Source organism: Callionymus lyra, chromosome 13 (assembly GCF_982586985.1).
Source record: "Callionymus lyra chromosome 13, fCalLyr1.hap1.1, whole genome shotgun sequence".
Lineage (NCBI taxonomy): Eukaryota > Metazoa > Chordata > Actinopteri > Syngnathiformes > Callionymidae > Callionymus > Callionymus lyra.
This window is the reverse complement of record NC_141830.1, coordinates 1,858,328-1,877,266: the sequence shown is the minus strand read 5'-3', so window position 1 is coordinate 1,877,266 and position 18,939 is coordinate 1,858,328. Positions and strand designations below refer to the sequence as shown.

At 39.0% G+C, this 18,939-nt stretch overlaps 1 protein-coding gene across 5 annotated transcripts in view; it reads right to left on the bottom strand.

Annotated features, from left to right (window-relative positions):
- The window catches only part of utrn (utrophin), a 262,181-nt gene that overhangs the window by 225,018 nt on the left and 18,224 nt on the right, over positions 1–18,939 (bottom strand). For 3 of the 5 annotated variants that reach the window (XM_087805309.1, XM_087805311.1, XM_087805310.1), the window contains exons 1-3: positions 18,832–18,933; positions 2,145–2,206; positions 1,886–1,978 (exon numbers count right to left, since the gene is read on the bottom strand). In XM_087805309.1, coding sequence (XP_087661435.1) covers positions 1,886–1,978; positions 2,145–2,206; positions 18,832–18,913 — 237 coding nt within the window. In that variant the 5' untranslated portion in view covers positions 18,914–18,933. Of the gene's footprint in view, positions 1–1,885; positions 1,979–2,144; positions 2,207–14,939; positions 15,036–18,831; positions 18,934–18,939 lie in introns of those variants that run through there. The other 2 variants (XM_087805313.1, XM_087805312.1) reach the window with 2 other exon arrangements.

Below are 18,939 nucleotides of genomic sequence, written 5' to 3'. Positions count from 1 at the left end.
CCAGCAGCAGGTCCTTCTCAGGTCCTTGCACAGCTCACACTGACAATTATAGCATGTTCAGCACTTCCGTCAACCGTGAGCTGCTGGATTAGATAGTCTTCATGAATGTATTGATTTACTTGTAAGTGTTAAACGGGAGGTATGAGGTCGAGAACTTTGACTTGACGTGCAAACTCCTTCACTAATCTTGGGTTTAAGACCCTGTGGACCCTAGGATTCCTCTGTTATGCTCAGGTCACGAGGGTTTAAGAGCTTGTCCGGACCTGAAGAAAAGGCAGCGTTCGTGTGTCAGCTATGTCAACGTAAAGGTTGTTCAGCATACATGAGGAACAGGAGGTCCAACGGCTCAAGTATGACTCTTCTGCGAGATCACGCGACAACAAGTGAGCCCGACGTGAGGAAAAGCCTTGAATGAAGGTTCGAGTGGAAGACGACCGGCCACATATGACCACTTAAGACGGAGGGAGCAGCAGAATGAGAAACATCTGACTAGCACCAGCACCAGGAGCTTCATCCAGAGTGTGTTCCAGCTACAGGGACGTCATACTTCTCAGCCTCAGATTCAAGTCTTGGTCGCGGAGCAGTGGACCAGTAACTTCTCCCTCAGCAGGGTCTTCAAAAGGTTAATGGGAGTTTGCTCAACCCGTTCACCATGTGTTTTGTGGAAGTATTCAACCATGTTCCTTGAGGTGGGGGGCTGGGGGGTGGTCTCTGGGTGTATGGGCTCCCAAACTCTTCAACTATTTGGTCTAGTTTGCATTTCAAGAAAAGAAAGGCTTCCTCAATCCTCAAGGTTGGAAAAGGTTGCAATGACCCGTCCCAGGTGGAGAAGCTCAGGTAGTTGAACTCAGAACACCGTTACCTTAGTGGAGATCCTCCTTCACGAGGTACAGATAGACGCCGCCAAAAGACGAAGCTCCACATTTTCAAGTCCATCTACTCGCATTCATGATCACCAGATCACTAGATCCAGGTTTCTAATCAGGCGATGGTTTTTAGGATGAACCTCGAAACTTCTTTGATGCAGAAAATTAACTTTCTTGGTTTGTTTTAAGTAAGGTAAGGTAAGGTAAAACTTTATTGATCCCTCAGGAGGTCTCCTTCGGGAAATTGTTTTTTACCAATAGCCAGCAGTTTTTCATAAACAATAAAAAACTTTCACTCCACTCCTGCCCCCGAACTCAGAATTGTACAATTTAATAGCCCGAGGGATGAATGAGTCCCTGAGTCTATTAGTGTTGCACCTGGGTAGGAGCATTCGTGCTTCATCTGCTTCTCTGCTCACTGATGACAGTGTTCAGAGGATGACTGTCATCATCCATGATGGACAGTAGTTTGTCCAATGATCTCCTCTCAGCAACTGTCACCAGTGAGTCCAGCTTCATTCCAACCACAGAGCCAGCCCTCCTGATCAACCTGTCCAACCTGTTGACACTCCTCTTGGACACATTTCCACCCCAACACACCACAGCATAGAACAGGACACTGGCCACCACAGACTGGTAGAACATGCAGAGGAGCTTCTTGCAGATGATTAAATGATCGAAGCCTCCTCAGAAAGTACTTCTACTCTGAACCTTCTTATATACATGGTCTGTGTTGCAGGACCAGTTTACTGTCCATCCACACACCGAGGTACTCATAGTTGTCCACTATCTCCACCTCGTCGCCTCTGGTGGACACTGGACGTGGCTTTGTCCTGGACCTCCCGAAGTCCCAAGACCAGCTCCTTGGTCTTTGAGGTGTTCAGCTGCAAGTGGTTCCTCTCACTCACAGTCCGCAAAAAGTCACGTATCAGACTCCTAGTACTCGTCTTCAAAGTTGTTCTTTGTGAAACTACGCCGTCGACCACCAGGCGTAGAAGTCTTTCAATTCAAAAACCTACCAGTGCGCTGCCTGTGAGACCTTCAAGCAGATCCAACAGCTTTCTCCCGTCCTTCAGGTCGGAAAACATGTCCTTGATGGGCGACGTGCCGCTCTGAACAGATACGAAAACAGACGAAAACGGTGAGTTTTCTCCACGACTTTATGTTTGCATGACTTGTTTAATGGCAGGTTTTAAGGACAGACGAATAGAAGTTTATGATGCCATGGTTAAGTGTTGAAAAGTCGCCACAAAACATTCCATCATTCTTGAACCTCACCTTCGAGAACTGAGCGTTTAACCATTTGGTGAATGTTTTCTTTTGTACTGCATCGTGCTCGTCTGTGGAGAGAAGACAAAAGAGAAGGCGTGTGAGAAGAATAACACCTGGGAACAGGTACGTCCACTGCCTCCAGCAGGTTAGGCAAGTCTTAAGGTAACAACGTTGAGCTTTATTACAAACATGTGGAAAGTTCCGGGAGTTATTTATGTTGTTATTTCCTTCGTTCTTCCTCTGTGACAATAGAGTTGACAGCGACTAAGTGAACCAGATAAACGTCTTACTTTAGATGTCTAGTACACAATTTAAAAACTATGATATCGATAATGAACTTTACTACGTTATTTAGACTGAACAGAAGACCGTGACACGGGTTCAAACATAGCAGCATCTGGTAAGTTATAGAGATAAAGCCGAAGCAAGATCAGTCGAAAACAACTCAAGAGCAAAACCTTAAGTCATAGAAAAACTAAAAAATTACTTGGTTTGTCAAGTCTCTTATTCTTTATTATAATTTCTATTATATTTATAACTCTGAGTAAGTAAGTAAGTAATATTTATTTATATAGCGCTTTTCCAGACCAGGGTCACAAAGCGCTTAAACAATCAAAACAATACTCAAAAAAGTACATACTTTAAAGATCAAGATAATACTGAGAACAACACAGGAGTTCCAGAAAATCAAGGAAAAGCCTGAACAAATAGAAACGTCTTAAGATGTTTCTTGAAGGAGTCAGTAGATCATCAAACACAGATGTTTCTTGAAGGAGTCAGTAGATCATCAAACACACATGTTTCTTGAAGGAGTCAGTAGATCATCAAACACAGATGTTTCTTAAAGGAGTCAGTAGATCATCAAACACAGATGTTTCTTGAAGGAGTCAGTAGATCATCAAACACAGATGTTTCTTGAAGGAGTCAGTAGATCATCAAACACAGATGTTTCTTGAAGGAGTCAGTAGATCATCAAACACAGATGTTTCTTGAAGGAGTCAGTAGATCATCAAACACAGATGTTTCTTGAAGGAGTCAGTAGATCATCAAACACAGATGGTTCTTAAAGGAGTCAGTAGATCATCAAACACAGATGTTTCTTGAAGGAGTCAGTAGATCATCAAACACAGATGTTTCTTGAAGGAGTCAGTAGATCATCAAACACAGATGTTTCTTGAAGGAGTCAGTAGATCATCAAACACAGATGTTTCTTGAAGGAGTCAGTAGATCATCAAACACAGATGTTTCTTGAAGGAGTCAGTAGATCATCAAACACAGATGTTTCTTGAAGGAGTCAGTAGATCATCAAACACAGATGTTTCTTGAAGGAGTCAGTAGATCATCAAACACACATGTTTCTTGAAGGAGTCAGTAGATCATCAAACACACATGTTTCTTAAAGGAGTCAGTAGATCATCAAACACAGATGTTTCTTGAAGGAGTCAGTAGATCATCAAACACAGATGTTTCTTGAAGGAGTCAGTAGATCATCAAACACACATGTTTCTTGAAGGAGTCAGTAGATCATCAAACACAGATGTTTCTTGAAGGAGTCAGTAGATCATCAAACACAGATGGTTCTTAAAGGAGTCAGTAGATCATCAAACACAGATGTTTCTTGAAGGAGTCAGTAGATCATCAAACACAGATGTTTCTTGAAGGAGTCAGTAGATCATCAAACACAGATGTTTCTTGAAGGAGTCAGTAGATCATCAAACACACATGTTTCTTAAAGGAGTCAGTAGATCATCAAACACACATGTTTCTTGAAGGAGTCAGTAGATCATCAAACACAGATGTTTCTTGAAGGAGTCAGTAGATCATCAAACACACATGTTTCTTAAAGGAGTCAGAAGATCATCAAACACACATGTTTCTTGAAGGAGTCAGTAGATCATCAAACACACATGTTTCTTGAAGGAGTCAGTAGATCATCAAACACAGATGTTTCTTGAAGGAGTCAGTAGATCATCAAACACAGAGATGTTTCTTGAAGGAGTCAGTAGATCATCAAACACAGATGTTTCTTGAAGGAGTCAGTAGATCATCAAACACAGATGTTTCTTGAAGGAGTCAGTAGATCATCAAACACAGAGATGTTTCTTGAAGGAGTCAGTAGATCATCAAACACAGATGTTTCTTGAAGGAGTCAGTAGATCATCAAACACAGATGTTTCTTGAAGGAGTCAGTAGATCATCAAACACAGATGTTTCTTGAAGGAGTCAGTAGATCATCAAACACAGATGTTTCTTGAAGGAGTCAGTAGATCATCAAACACAGATGTTTCTTTAAGGAGTCAGTAGATCATCAAACACAAAGAGAGAGAAGATCGTTCCAAAGCTTAGGAGCAACAGCCTGAAAAGATTTCTCTCCTCTGGTCCTGAAGTTCAGGAACCATAAGTAGATTCTGATCCACAGACCTCAGAGCCCGAGCTGGGGTGTAAGGCTGGATCAGATCAGTGATGTAAGGAGGAGTCTGACCATGAATAGATCTGAAAGTAAGAATTTTAAAGTTGATCCTGAAAGAAACTGCAAGCCAGTGAAGAGTTTGAAGGACAAATGTGAGTTCTTCTACTAGAGCAGAATATATTTAATGTTCCTTGAATTCTGTTCTTTTTTAAGATATTCAACTGATCTTCTAAACTTTCCAATAAGAGTGTTTTATATTCCTCTATAGATTCCTGGGGTGAAGGAAACACTTCCTACTCTTTTGTATTTCACGACAGTTTCCATTGGATCATGGACGAGTAGAAAACATCGATTTGAAGATTCAAATCCAAGGCTGACCAGTCTGTGGTGATCCTGAAGAAGACCATGAAGCAGCTCAGTCTGGGGAAAAGAAACTCTAATCTTTGCTGCTCCTCAGTTCAGGAGAACATGGAGGTTTCTTCAATCATTGACGTCCTCGGCTCACCTCCCTCGTTTGGTCACGGTCGGAGAAGACCACTCCCCTCACTCCTCCACTTAAGGTAGAATCGTTGTCCGCCCAGATGTCCCTCAAATACCTTCTTAAAATACTACCTTCAAGAGCCTTTACAGCGTCCAGAGGCTTCTATACACTCGGTGTGTTAAACCAGCGCCTGTTGTCTCAAGAACCAGGAACTGAGACAAGGTTAAGGGTTATGATCACCCGGACCAGCAGGAGGCCCTTCCTTTGTTTGGAGTTCATAGAGTCAAAGTGTGTGTGCATGTGTGTGTGCATGTGTGTGTGCATGCTAGACACTAATACGGACATGTATGAAGGAACGACTGACTTTACAGACTCTGTGTCTCCACTAAAGAATCAACAAGTAAAAGGCAACGTTTCTACGTCAACATCGATCGCACACATCGAGGTACTTTGAAGGAGCCAAGGCCCGCAGCATTTACAGTGAGAACGGAACTTTGATCAGGAGTCTACAAAGACATCTAAATCATCTAAAGAAACTCAACTAAGATAAACTAAAAATGACTTTTCAATGACTTAGTATTTTCAAGAGAGTCTCGATGATGGGTAAAGTACTTGATAAGTAAAGTATATAGTAGTACTAGATCACTATAACCTTATATTTGATTAATTTGTGTTAAAGTATGTTAAATTGTTGACAAAAATAAACATGAAAAACTTCAGTTTGACGTCAAGTGTGAAGAAAACATTGATTCTCTATTTGGAAAAGTTACCCATGATGCATGTTGGTGTTTCTTTTTTACTATTTCAAAGATCTATAACATGCATCTAGAGGTGCTAACGAAGATGTATTTAAATGAAGCAGATGTTCTTGTGATCTTTTATCAAGTATATTATGTCAGGCCATGAGATAGGGTTGTCACGGCAACAGAGAAAACAGTTCAACTCACTGCAGATGTTTGTTTAAGAATCATTTCTTCAATAAACGTTCAAATAGCTGCGGTGGTTTTAATATATTCGTCACCTGCTCTTTATTTAGGCGACATTGTTCGAGCAGAGACTAATATTAGTTAAGGATTAGTTGGAAACTGGTTTCTTATACTTAACATTACGTCAACTTAATGTGGAAATACAGTTTTATACTTTAAGGCGTCTAATGAGCATTATTTGAACGTATAACGGTTACATTTTTTATTTAATTACACACTTATAAGACAAGAATGTTGTAATTCCTCTGCTCATCACCAGTGTTTGAATGAATATTAGTTGTTTTTCTTGTTTATTTGCACATTTATAAGACAAATGTTTGGAGAAGGTTTTTATTATACTTCAAATAAACACTGTTTGATGTAAAATAGTTGAATATAAATGATTGATGGTTGGTTTTCTTTATTAGATAAAGTTGTGTACTTCAAAATAAGCCTTCTTTTTTAACCATGGTGTTATAAGTTGTACTTTATTATACTTTTTTTCCATCATATGCTCATAATATATGATCGTAAATTACATAATATGATCGTTTCTAATTCATGTATTTAAATCCAACTTGTTTCCAACAGTTTTCATTCTTTTATATACCTTTTGTAAAGGAAAATGAAGCAGAAAATCATGATAAAATCAAGCAATATTACATTTTTTAAACCATACAGTCTAAACAAGTGAAAATAATTCATAACAACAACAACGGTGTGAGGCAGGTGTAGTGCAGCTGTTCCATCAACACAATATCATTTCATAAGTTAAAGCTTCGACCACGTCGAGCCTCTGAGGCCCCGGGGAGCTGGAGTTACTCAAGACAATAGCACACATTCATGAACTCCCTCGACGTCTCCTCAGCGCCAGACAGTAAAACAAAAAAAAAAAACCCCACAGTGGCCACGAAGAGAGTCCAAAACCACCTCCAGATACATGTGCACTTGCATTAGTCCAGTTAACTGATCCCAGAGCAGCCACGTGGCTACAGCGAGTATATACAGAACTAGAAAGAGTGCATTTCCGGAAGAAAATGCAGTGTGAATGCTGACCGTGCTGTGCTGTGGAAGTAGTAGCTGAAGTAGAAGCAGTAGAACAGTAACAGTAGTAGTAGAATTATTAGAAAAAGTAATAGTAGTAGTAGCAAAGATAGTAGAAGTAGTAGTGGAATAAGTAGTTAAAGTAGAAAATTAAAAGTAGTAGTAGAATTAGTTGTAAAATTAGAAGTAGTAGTAGTATTAGTAGTAGTGGAAGTAGAAGCAATAGAACCGTAACAGTAGTAGTAGAATCATTAGTAGAATTAATAGTAGTAGTAGCATAAGTAGTAGAAGTAGTAGTGGAATAAGTAGTAAAAGTAGAAGAAGTATACAATTAAAAGTAGTAGTAGAATTATTTGAAAAAATAGAAGTATTAGTAGTAGAAGTAGTAGTTGAAGTAGTAGTAAAAGTAGAAGTAGTAGGTCAAAGTGGAAGGAGTCGAAACATATATTGAAGATTTTCCCCATTGAAATGAATGGGGTAGAAAAAGAGGAATAAAAGAAAGAGTGGAAGAGAAAAAAGAAAGATAGAACATAGCCCGCATTTCAGAAACGAGCTGAATTGATTAAAAGTTTGAACGGTTCAAATCCGATAAAATTTGTGGGAGTAGAAGCGGAACAAAGTTTAGGTCAGAAGAAAACAGGATCTCAATTGTGTGACCGCTTCCCAGCATTCACACAATGAGACGAGATGAGAAAATGTATAAAAGTCATAAAGTGTTCTTCAGCCTTAGTTATCGTTAAAACATCGAAACACGATCCGTTCAAATGTAAACATTTCTAGACATTAAAGGTGAAACTAGAAAGAGTGCATTTCCCGGAAGAAAATGCAGTGTGAATGCTGACCCTGCTGTGCTGTGGAAGTAGTAAATGAAGTAGAAGCAGTAGAACAGTAACAGTAGTAGTAGAATTATTAGAAAAAGTAATAGTAGTAGTAGCAAAGATAGTAGAAGTAGTAGTGGAATAAGTAGTTAAAGTAGAAGAAGTAGAAAATTAAAAGTAGTAGTAGAATTAGTTGTAAAATTAGAAGTAGTAGTAGTATTAGTAGTAGTAGTGGAAGTAGAAGCAGTAGAACAGTAACAGTAGTAGTAGAATTATTATAAAAAGTAATAGTAGTAGTAGCAAAGATAGTAGAAGTAGTAGTGGAATAAGTAGTTAAAGTAGAAGAAGTAGAAAATTAAAAGTAGTAGTAGAATTATTTGAAAAAATAGAAGTATTAGTGGTGGAAGTAGTAGTAAAAGTAGAAGTAGTAGTAGTATTAGAAGTAGTAGTGGGAGTAGTATTGGAAATAGAAGTAGTAGGTCAAAGTGGAAGGAGTCGAAACATATATTGAAGATTTTCCCCATTGAAATAAATGGGGTAGAAAAAGAGGAATAAAAGAAAGAGTGGAAGAGATAAAAGAAAGATAGAACATAGCCCGCATTTCAGAAACGAGCTGAATTGATAAAAGTTTGAACGGTTCAAATCTGATAAAAATTTGTGGGAGTAGAAGCGGAACAAAGTTTAGGTCAGAAGAAAACAGGATCTCAATTGTGTGACCACTTCCCAGCATTCACACAAGAAATCATCCTCGTATAAACAGTAGCTCCACAGAAGTGTTTTAGGATCAATATTGACACTTTTTTTGACGCATGATGCGAGTGTTTGTGCAAGAATGAGTCACGATACTGACGAATGATCTGCAGAGAAGATGGTTCTTCAGTTATTATCGTCATCGGTCGTCTGAACCGTGTAGATTCACGTCAAGCTCTTGATCATAAAAGTAGAAGTTGTGTTGGTGTGTGTGCGTCTACTTCAAAGTGTATTTCCTTGTACACACTACTCATAGTGTACAAATGACACTTTATTATTTTGAATTACAGGAGATTGAAGATGACAGAGTAACTAGAAATAGTGCATTTCCAGAAGAAAATGCAGCGTGAATGCTGGCCCTGCTGTGCAGTAGTAGAAGTATTAGAGGAATTATTAGTTAAAGTAGAAGTGGAATTAGTAGTAAAAGTAGAAGTAGTATAACAAAAGTATTAGTAGAATAATTAGAAGTAGTATTAGTATTAGTAGTAGAAGTAGTAGTGGAAGTAGTAGTAAAAGTATAAGTAGTATTAGTATTAGTAGTAGAAGTAGTAGTGGAAGTAGTAGTAAAAGTATAAGTAGTCTTAGTATTAGTAGTAGAAGTAGTAGTGGAAGTAGTAGTAAAAGTATAAGTAGTATTAGTATTAGTAGTAGAAGTAGTAGTGGAAGTAGTAGTAAAAGTATAAGTAGTATTAGTATTAGTAGTAGAAGTAGTAATAGAATTAGTAGTAAAAGTATAAGTAGTAGTGGAAGTAGTAGTAAAAGTATAAGTAGTATTAGTAGTAGAAGTAGTAGTGGAAGTAGTAGTAAAAGTATAAGTAGTATTAGTATTAGTAGTAGAAGTAGTAGTGGAAGTAGTAGTAAAAGTATAAGTAGTATTAGTATTAGTAGTAGAAGTAGTAGTGGAAGTAGTAGTAAAAGTATAAGTAGTATTAGTATTAGTAGTAGAAGTAGTAATAGAATTAGTAGTAAAAGTAGAAGTAGTAGTGGAAGTAGTAGTAAAAGTAGTAGTGGAAGTAGTAGTAGAATTAGTAGTAAAAGTATAAGAAGATTTTCCCCATTGAAATGAATGGGTTAGAAAAATAGTAATAAAAGAAAGAGTGGAAGAGATAAAAGAAAGCTAGAACAAAGCCCGCATTTCGGAAATGAGCTGAATTGATAAAAGTTGAAATGGTTCAAATCGGATAAAAATTTGTGGGAGGAGAAGTGGCACAACGTATAGGTCAGAAGAAAACAGGATCTCAATCGTGGGACCGCTTCCCAGCATTCACACAACAAGAGCAGCAGTTCAAAAAGAAGTGTTTAAAGTATTTGCAGAGGATGTTTACAAGTTTCATTTAATGTTTGTTTGGAATAGAAGTAACGAAATAAACCGTCTCCAATTTACTTCAATGCATGCTTAATGTGGCTTTATTTTAAGGTTAATATCTGATTAATTTTAATATTAATGATTAAGATTACTATATCTTAACAATGACAAAGAAATGCAGTATAATGTGAATTATTTATTGTCTAAGAGAGGAATTATAAGACCTTAAATACATCCATAATGGTTGTACTTCCACCAATCGAACCCTGACTGGTACTTCACACCGCGAGTATGAAAGTATTTAAGTGTAAGTTAAGTGTCTTAACAACGACACCAGCAGGTCAGTGACATTGGTGTCACTACGAAGTGGATTTATTCGGGGTTTTTTTATGAAGTCACACTTATGCTAGTTTTAAGTGGAGCGCAGCAGCAGTGAGAAGCCATACAAGTCATTAACGGAACTTTCCCCCAATTCCAGATGAACATAAGAACATTAGCAACATAGTTTTCAGCCGTTTCCTTTTTGTTGGAAAAACAAGTTCGACTTCAGAACATCGAGAACCAGGAGTCGGAACCAAGTGGCCAGCTGGCAACACATGAATCCGACATTCTTCTCAGCCTTGTAGTAGATCCACATCAAAAGGTGGATAAATGTTATCTGCGACTGGAACAAACGGGTGCAAATCAAACAACCAAAATACAGCCGCAACTCATGACACGTTGTTATTTACGGTCTTGCACAGGTGAGCAGATTTGACTCCAAGAGTTCAGGCCACTCCAACCTAAACAAAAAGTCTCTTTATCTCTGACTTTGCTTAATCCGGCCTCTTCTGCGCCATAAGATACTATCTTGGTCTGAAACAAAAGTTTATTTAAATGGGATTAATCGGTGCAGATGCTCAAACTTTTTAGGAAATGGTTCACCAGTGAAGGTAAGGTAGGGTAAGGTAAGGTAAAACTTCATTGTTTTTTCCAACAGCCAGCAATTTCCATAAACAATACAAAATAATAAATAAAAATAGAATAAGAAGAAGAACATAAAGAGAAAAAGAACAAGATGACACAATCTAAGTCTAAAGATAAAGAACATAGGTCAAAGAAAAACAACAAAGCATACAAAGACTAACATAGAACAGAACATCCAGATACTTTCACTCCACTCCTGCCCCCGAACTCAGAATTGTACAATTTAATAGCCCGAGGGATGAATGAGTCCCTGAGTCTATTAGTGTTGCACCTGGGTAGGAGCATGTTCAGAAGATGACTGTCATCATCCAAGTACAAGGAGTTTTAGTGAATTAATATTAGAGTCTAAACATTTGACATTCATTGTAAATTGTATTCTATGTTAGTCTTTGTTATTTTTCTTTGATCTATGTTCTTTATCTTTAGACTTAAGTAAGTAAGTAATATTTATTTATATAGCGCTTTTCCAGACCAGGGTCACAAAGCGCTTAAACAATCAAAACAATACTACAAAAAGTACATACTTTAAAGATCAAGATAATACTGAGAACAACACAGGAGTTCCAGAAAATCAAGGAAAAGCCTGAACAAATAGAAACGTCTTAAGATGTTTCTTAAAGGAGTCAGTAGACTCTAACATACTTAGATTGTATCATCTTGTTCTTTCTCTTCATTTCCCTTTGTTCTTATTTATTTTTTATGAATAATCGCTGTATTGCTGTGTCTAATTGGGAAAAAAAAACAACTTCCCGAAAGAGACCTCCTGAGGATCAATAAAGTTCTACCTCACCTACTAAATTGGACACATGGTCCTGGTGTCTGACATGTTGTGTGCACTCTCGACACAAGAGTGTGTGATTGTTCGGCCTTAAAGGACGCCGCGGGGCTTCTTCGCCGCTCGACAACGTCACCCTCGCACGCACACCGACCGACACACAACTCTTGGTGAGTCGTGAACCTTCAACCTTCGCAGGTAGATTGTTGTGGTCGGAGTTGTGATCCCACCGTGGGCTGGGAAAGGAATGTACAGAATTCCTATCATTTCCCAAGCATTCCTGCCTTCATTCCTGCAGTGGTCACTTGTCTCAGCCTGCCTCAGCTGGCACACACTTGTTGACACACACTTTGTATTTGACACACATGGAGAAAGACTCGTCGTGAGCCCCTGTAGATCCATGTGTACAACAAGATCTCCGGGGACAGAGGGACGATTAAAACCAGATGAAGTACTTGACGGACCAAAAAGTGTAAAAAGCCAAGTAGGGATTCAACAAATCATGATATATATGGGCCTGGAAACGACGGATGGTTAAGAAAGTAAACTTGGCGACTACACTTTTGAACCTTGAACTTTGTTTTTAGGTGCCAATGGCTGGATGGGATGACAGTTGACATATTCATGTAAGTAAGTAAGTCATATTTATTTATATAGCGCTTTTCGAAACCAAGGTCACAAAGCGCTTAAACAATCAAAACAATACTCAAAAAAGTACATACTTTAAAGATCAAGATAATACTGAGAACAACACAGGAGTTCCAGAAAATCAAGGAAAAGCCTGAACAAATAGAAACGTCTTAAGATGTTTCTTGAAGGAGTCAGTAGATCATCAAACACAGATGTTTCTTGAAGGAGTCAGTAGATCATCAAACACAGAGATGTTTCTTGAAGGAGTCAGTAGATCATCAAACACAGATGTTTCTTGAAGGAGTCAGTAGATCATCAAACACAGAGATGTTTCTTGAAGGAGTCAGTAGATCATCAAACACACATGTTTCTTGAAGGAGTCAGTAGATCATCAAACACAGATGTTTCTTGAAGGAGTCAGTAGATCATCAAACACAGATGTTTCTTGAAGGAGTCAGTAGATCATCAAACACACATGTTTCTTGAAGGAGTCAGTAGATCATCAAACACAGATGTTTCTTGAAGGAGTCAGTAGATCATCAAACACAGATGTTTCTTGAAGGAGTCAGTAGATCATCAAACACAGATGTTTCTTGAAGGAGTCAGTAGATCATCAAACACAGATGTTTCTTGAAGGAGTCAGTAGATCATCAAACACAGATGTTTCTTAAAGGAGTCAGTAGATCATCAAACACAGATGTTTCTTGAAGGAGTCAGTAGATCATCAAACACAGATGTTTCTTAAAGGAGTCAGTAGATCATCAAACACAGATGTTTCTTGAAGGAGTCAGTAGATCATCAAACACAGAGATGTTTCTTGAAGGAGTCAGTAGATCATCAAACACAGATGTTTCTTGAAGGAGTCAGTAGATCATCAAACACAGATGTTTCTTGAAGGAGTCAGTAGATCATCAAACACAGATGTTTCTTGAAGGAGTCAGTAGATCATCAAACACAGATGTTTCTTGAAGGAGTCAGTAGATCATCAAACACAGATGTTTCTTGAAGGAGTCAGTAGATCATCAAACACAGATGTTTCTTGAAGGAGTCAGTAGATCATCAAACACAGATGTTTCTTGAAGGAGTCAGTAGATCATCAAACACAGATGTTTCTTGAAGGAGTCAGTAGATCATCTAACACAGATGTTTCTTGAAGGAGTCAGTAGATCATCAAACACAGATGTTTCTTGAAGGAGTCAGTAGATCATCAAACACACATGTTTCTTGAAGGAGTCAGTAGATCATCAAACACACAGATGTTTCTTAAAGGAGTCAGTAGATCATCAAACACAGATGTTTCTTGAAGGAGTCAGTAGATCATCAAACACAGATGTTTCTTGAAGGAGTCAGTAGATCATCAAACACAGATGTTTCTTGAAGGAGTCAGTAGATCATCAAACACAGATGTTTCTTGAAGGAGTCAGTAGATCATCAAACACAGATGTTTCTTGAAGGAGTCAGTAGATCATCAAACACACATGTTTCTTGAAGGAGTCAGTAGATCATCAAACACAGATGTTTCTTGAAGGAGTCAGTAGATCATCAAACACAGATGTTTCTTAAAGGAGTCAGTAGATCATCAAACACACAGATGTTTCTTGAAGGAGTCAGTAGATCATCAAACACAGATGTTTCTTGAAGGAGCCAGTAGATCATCAAACACACAGATGTTTCTTGAAGGAGTCAGTAGATCATCAAACACAGATGTTTCTTGAAGGAGTCAGTAGATCATCAAACACAGATGTTTCTTGAAGGAGTCAGTAGATCATCAAACACAGATGTTTCTTGAAGGAGTCAGTAGATCATCAAACACAGATGTTTCTTGAAGGAGTCAGTAGATCATCAAACACAGATGTTTCTTGAAGGAGTCAGTAGATCATCAAACACAGATGTTTCTTGAAGGAGTCAGTAGATCATCAAACACAGATGTTTCTTGAAGGAGTCAGTAGATCATCAAACACAGATGTTTCTTAAAGGAGTCAGTAGATCCATCAAGCGCAAAGAGAGAGAAGATGGTTCCAAAGCTTAGGAGCAACAGCCTGAAAAAATTCTCTCCTCTGGTCCTGAACCGTGTTCAGGAACCATAAGTAGATTCTGATCCACAGACCTCAGAGCCCGAGCTGGGGTGTAAGTCTGGATCAGATCACTGATGGAAGGTCTGACCATGAATAGATCTGAAAGTAAGAACCAGAATTTTAAAGTTGATCCTGAAAGAAACTGGAAGCCAGTGAAGAGTTTTAAGGATCGGAGAAATGTAAGTTCTTCTACTAGAGCGGCTCAGAATTCTGAATCAACTGCAGACGAGACGATCCTTCTTGTTAAGACATGAAAACAAACTGTGAGCACAAACCCCTCGAGCCCCCTTTGAATTTGACTGTTACGTGAATCAATTATACTTTCAAATGGTAAAAGGTCATGTTAATATGTTGATAACATGATATTTTGAAGACAACCGACGCTGATAACAAATGAGCGAAGACCTTCTCTTAGGTTCACTTCAGTTGATTTTAAAAGGAAAATGTTTTCCAAAGCCTTCACACTTTGACTTGTTCTGATAACATAAGTCGTTTTCAAGCTCTGCGACCTCAAAGTCTACAGTATATACCTGCACACACACATGTACGTATCTGCAAAAAACTCTTGTCAAAGTTCCTACCTTCGAGTCCGTGCTCGGCCATCTCTCGCCGCTCAGGCCACCGTTAAATCCAACGAGTAAAAAAAAAGAATGCCGTCCGTCCTCTCTCCTCCTCGACCAGGAGAGGGAGGACAAGAATGGAGGCACCAGCGCCGGTGAAAAGAGCAACAGATCGTGGGGGCAGAACAGAACACGACAGGGCAGGCCGAGAGCAGCCAGATAATGCATCGCAGGGTAGAGATCAACACACCGTCAACACACACACACTCACTGTTCGCCGGCAATCCCAGCATGCAACGGGGGGGGGGGGGAGATCGGGGTGCCAACTGAGAGTGTGTATCCAGAGATCGACATGAGGTCGGTGCCAATTATCATAGTGGAACGATCTGCTGTCTCTTATGGATCTAAACAAGTGAATTAATCCTTACATTTTAGTGACGGTTGGCCATCATCTAGGTTAGGACATGGAGACAACCCTTCAAGGTCACACCTACTGACCATGTTTAATCCATGGTTTAACTGTCGAAGGAACACAAACTTCTCAGAAACTTTGATAGCATTGACCCACATAATAAGAAAGTAAGTAAGTAAGTAATATTTATTTATATAGCGCTTTTCCAGACCAGGGTCACAAAGCGCTTAAACAATCAAAACAATACTCAAAAAAGTACATACTTTAAAGATCAAGATAATACTGAGAACAACACAGGAGTTCGAGAAATTCAAGGAAAAGCCTGAACAAATAGAAACGTCTTAAGATGTTTCTTAAAGGAGTCAGTAGATCATCAAACACAGATGTTTCTTGAAGGAGTCAGTAGATCATCAAACACAGATGTTTCTTGAAGGAGTCAGTAGATCATCAAACACAGATGTTTCTTGAAGGAGTCAGTAGATCATCAAACACAGATGTTTCTTGAAGGAGTCAGTAGATCATCAAACACAGATGTTTCTTGAAGGAGTCAGTAGATCATCAAACACAGATGTTTCTTGAAGGAGTCAGTAGATCAACAAACACAGATGTTTCTTGAAGGAGTCAGTAGATCATCAAACACAGATGTTTCTTGAAGGAGTCAGTAGATCAAACACACAGATGTTTCTTGAAGGAGTCAGTAGATCATCAAACACACAGATGTTTCTTGAAGGAGTCAGTAGATCATCAAACACACAGATGTTTCTTGAAGGAGTCAGTAGATCATCAAACACAGATGTTTCTTGAAGGAGTCAGTAGATCATCAAACACACATGTTTCTTGAAGGAGTCAGTAGATCATCAAACACAGATGTTTCTTGAAGGAGTCAGTAGATCATCAAACACACATGTTTCTTGAAGGAGTCAGTAGATCATCAAACACAGATGTTTCTTAAAGGAGTCAGTAGATCATCAAACACAGATGTTTCTTAAAGGAGTCAGTAGATCATCAAACACAGATGTTTCTTGAAGGAGTCAGTAGATCATCAAACACAGATGTTTCTTGAAGGAGTCAGTAGATCATCAAACACACAGATGTTTCTTGAAGGAGTCAGTAGATCATCAAACACAGATGTTTCTTGAAGGAGTCAGTAGATCATCAAACACACAGATGTTTCTTGAAGGAGTCAGTAGATCATCAAACACACAGATGTTTCTTGAAGGAGTCAGTAGATCATCAAACACACAGATGTTTCTTGAAGGAGTCAGTAGATCATCAAACACACAGATGTTTCTTGAAGGAGTCAGTAGATCTTCAAACACACAGATGTTTCTTGAAGGAGTCAGTAGATCATCAAACACAGATTTTTCTTGAAGGAGTCAGTAGATCATCAAACACAGATGTTTCTTGAAGGAGTCAGTAGATCATCAAACACAGATGTTTCTTGAAGGAGTCAGTAGATCATCAAACACAGATGTTTCTTCAAGGAGTCAGTAGATCATCAAACACAGATGTTTCTTGAAGGAGTCAGTAGATCATCAAACACAGATGTTTCTTCAAGGAGTCAGTAGATCATCAAACACAGATGTTTCTTGAAGGAGTCAGTAGATCATCAAACACAGAGATGTTTCTTGAAGGAGTCAGTAGATCATCAAACACAGATGTTTCTTGAAGGAGTCAGTAGATCATCAAACACAGAGATGTTTCTTGAAGGAGTCAGTAGATCATCAAACACACATGTTTCTTGAAGGAGTCAGTAGATCATCAAACACAGAGATGTTTCTTGAAGGAGTCAGTAGATCATCAAACACACATGTTTCTTGAAGGAGTCAGTAGATCATCAAACACACATGTTTCTTGAAGGAGTCAGTAGATCATCAAACACAGATGTTTCTTAAAGGAGTCAGTAGATCATCAAACACAGATGTTTCTTGAAGGAGTCAGTAGATCATCAAACACAGATGTTTCTTAAAGGAGTCAGTAGATCATCAAACACAGATGTTTCTTGAAGGAGTCAGTAGATCATCAAACACACATGTTTCTTGAAGGAGTCAGTAGATCATCAAACACAGATGTTTCTTGAAGGAGTCAGTAGATCATCAAACACAGATGTTTCTTAAAGGAGTCAGTAGATCATCAAGCGCAAAGAGAGAGAAGATCGTTCCAAAGCTTAGGAGCAACAGCTTGAAAAGATTTCTCTCCTCTGGTCCTGAACCGTGTTCAGGAACCATAAGTAGATTCTGATCCACAGACCTCAGAGCCCGAGCTGGGGTGTAAGGCTGGATCAGATCAGTGATGTAAGGAGGAGCCTGACCATGAATAGATCTGAAAGTAAGAACCAGAATTGTAAAGTTGATCCTGAAAGAAACTGGAAGCCAGTGAAGAGTTTTAAGGATCGGAGAAATGTGAGTTCTTCTACTAGAGCGGCTCAGAGTTCTGAATCAACTGCAGGCGAGACGATCCTTCTTGTTAAGACATGAAAACAAACTGTGAGCATAAACCCCTCGAGCCCCTTTGAATTTGACTGTTGAATCAATTATACTTTCAAATGGTGAAAGGTCATGTTAATATGTTGATAACATGATACTTCGAAATTCAAAGACAACTGGCGACCTCAAAGTCTACAGTATATACCTGCACGAAAACCCCTGTACACATGTACGTATCTGCAAAAACTGCACTAAAATGACGTTGTAAATTAAACTGTACCTGCTACTGGTGTAAACACAGGTTACAATGTAACCAGAGAATCATACGAGTGACGGTAACCATGACAGCAACACGTTCATTGGAGCGTTCATACCTTAACACTCACTTGTCAAAGTTCCTACCTTCGAGTCCGAGTTCCTACCTTCGAGACAACCCTTCAAGGTCACACCTACTGACCATGTTTAATCCATGGTTTAACTGTCGAAGGAACACAAACTTCTCAGAAACTCTGAGAGCATTGAACCACATAATAAGAAGGCCCGGTTGAGGTTCAGTTTACAGACAAGGCCGCCAACAGAAAACCCCAAAAATAAAAGGTCCGATGAAGCAACTAATGTCTGAAGTAAAAAAAAAGACTCTGGAGAGAATATCGTCCGTCCAGAGATCGACATGAGGTCGGTGCCAATTATCATAGTAGAACGATCTGCTGTCTCTTATGGATCTAAACAAGTGAATTAATCCTTACATTTTAGTGACGGTTGGCCATCATCTAGGTTAGGACATGGAGACAACCCTTCAAGGTCACACCTACTGACCATGTTTAATCCATGGTTTAACTGTCGAAGGAACACAAACTTCTCAGAAACTCTGAGAGCATTGAACCACATAATAAGAAGGCCCGGTTGAGGTTCAGTTTACAGACAAGGCCGCCAACAGAAAACCCCAAAAATAAAAGGTCCGATGAAGCAACTGATGTCTGATGAACAGCCCGGGCTTCCTTCGCACCATCTTGCGAAATTTAAATCGATCCAGGACGCATCTCTGCGCAGGAGACGTAGAGTTGCAAACACTCACCGAATATTGCCTTCCGTTCAAGCTTCCTTCTCCTTCTGAAAAGGTGACGCGTTCTCTTTGACATCCACTTACTCAGGTTCATGACGGACGGGTTAAGATGCACGAGGA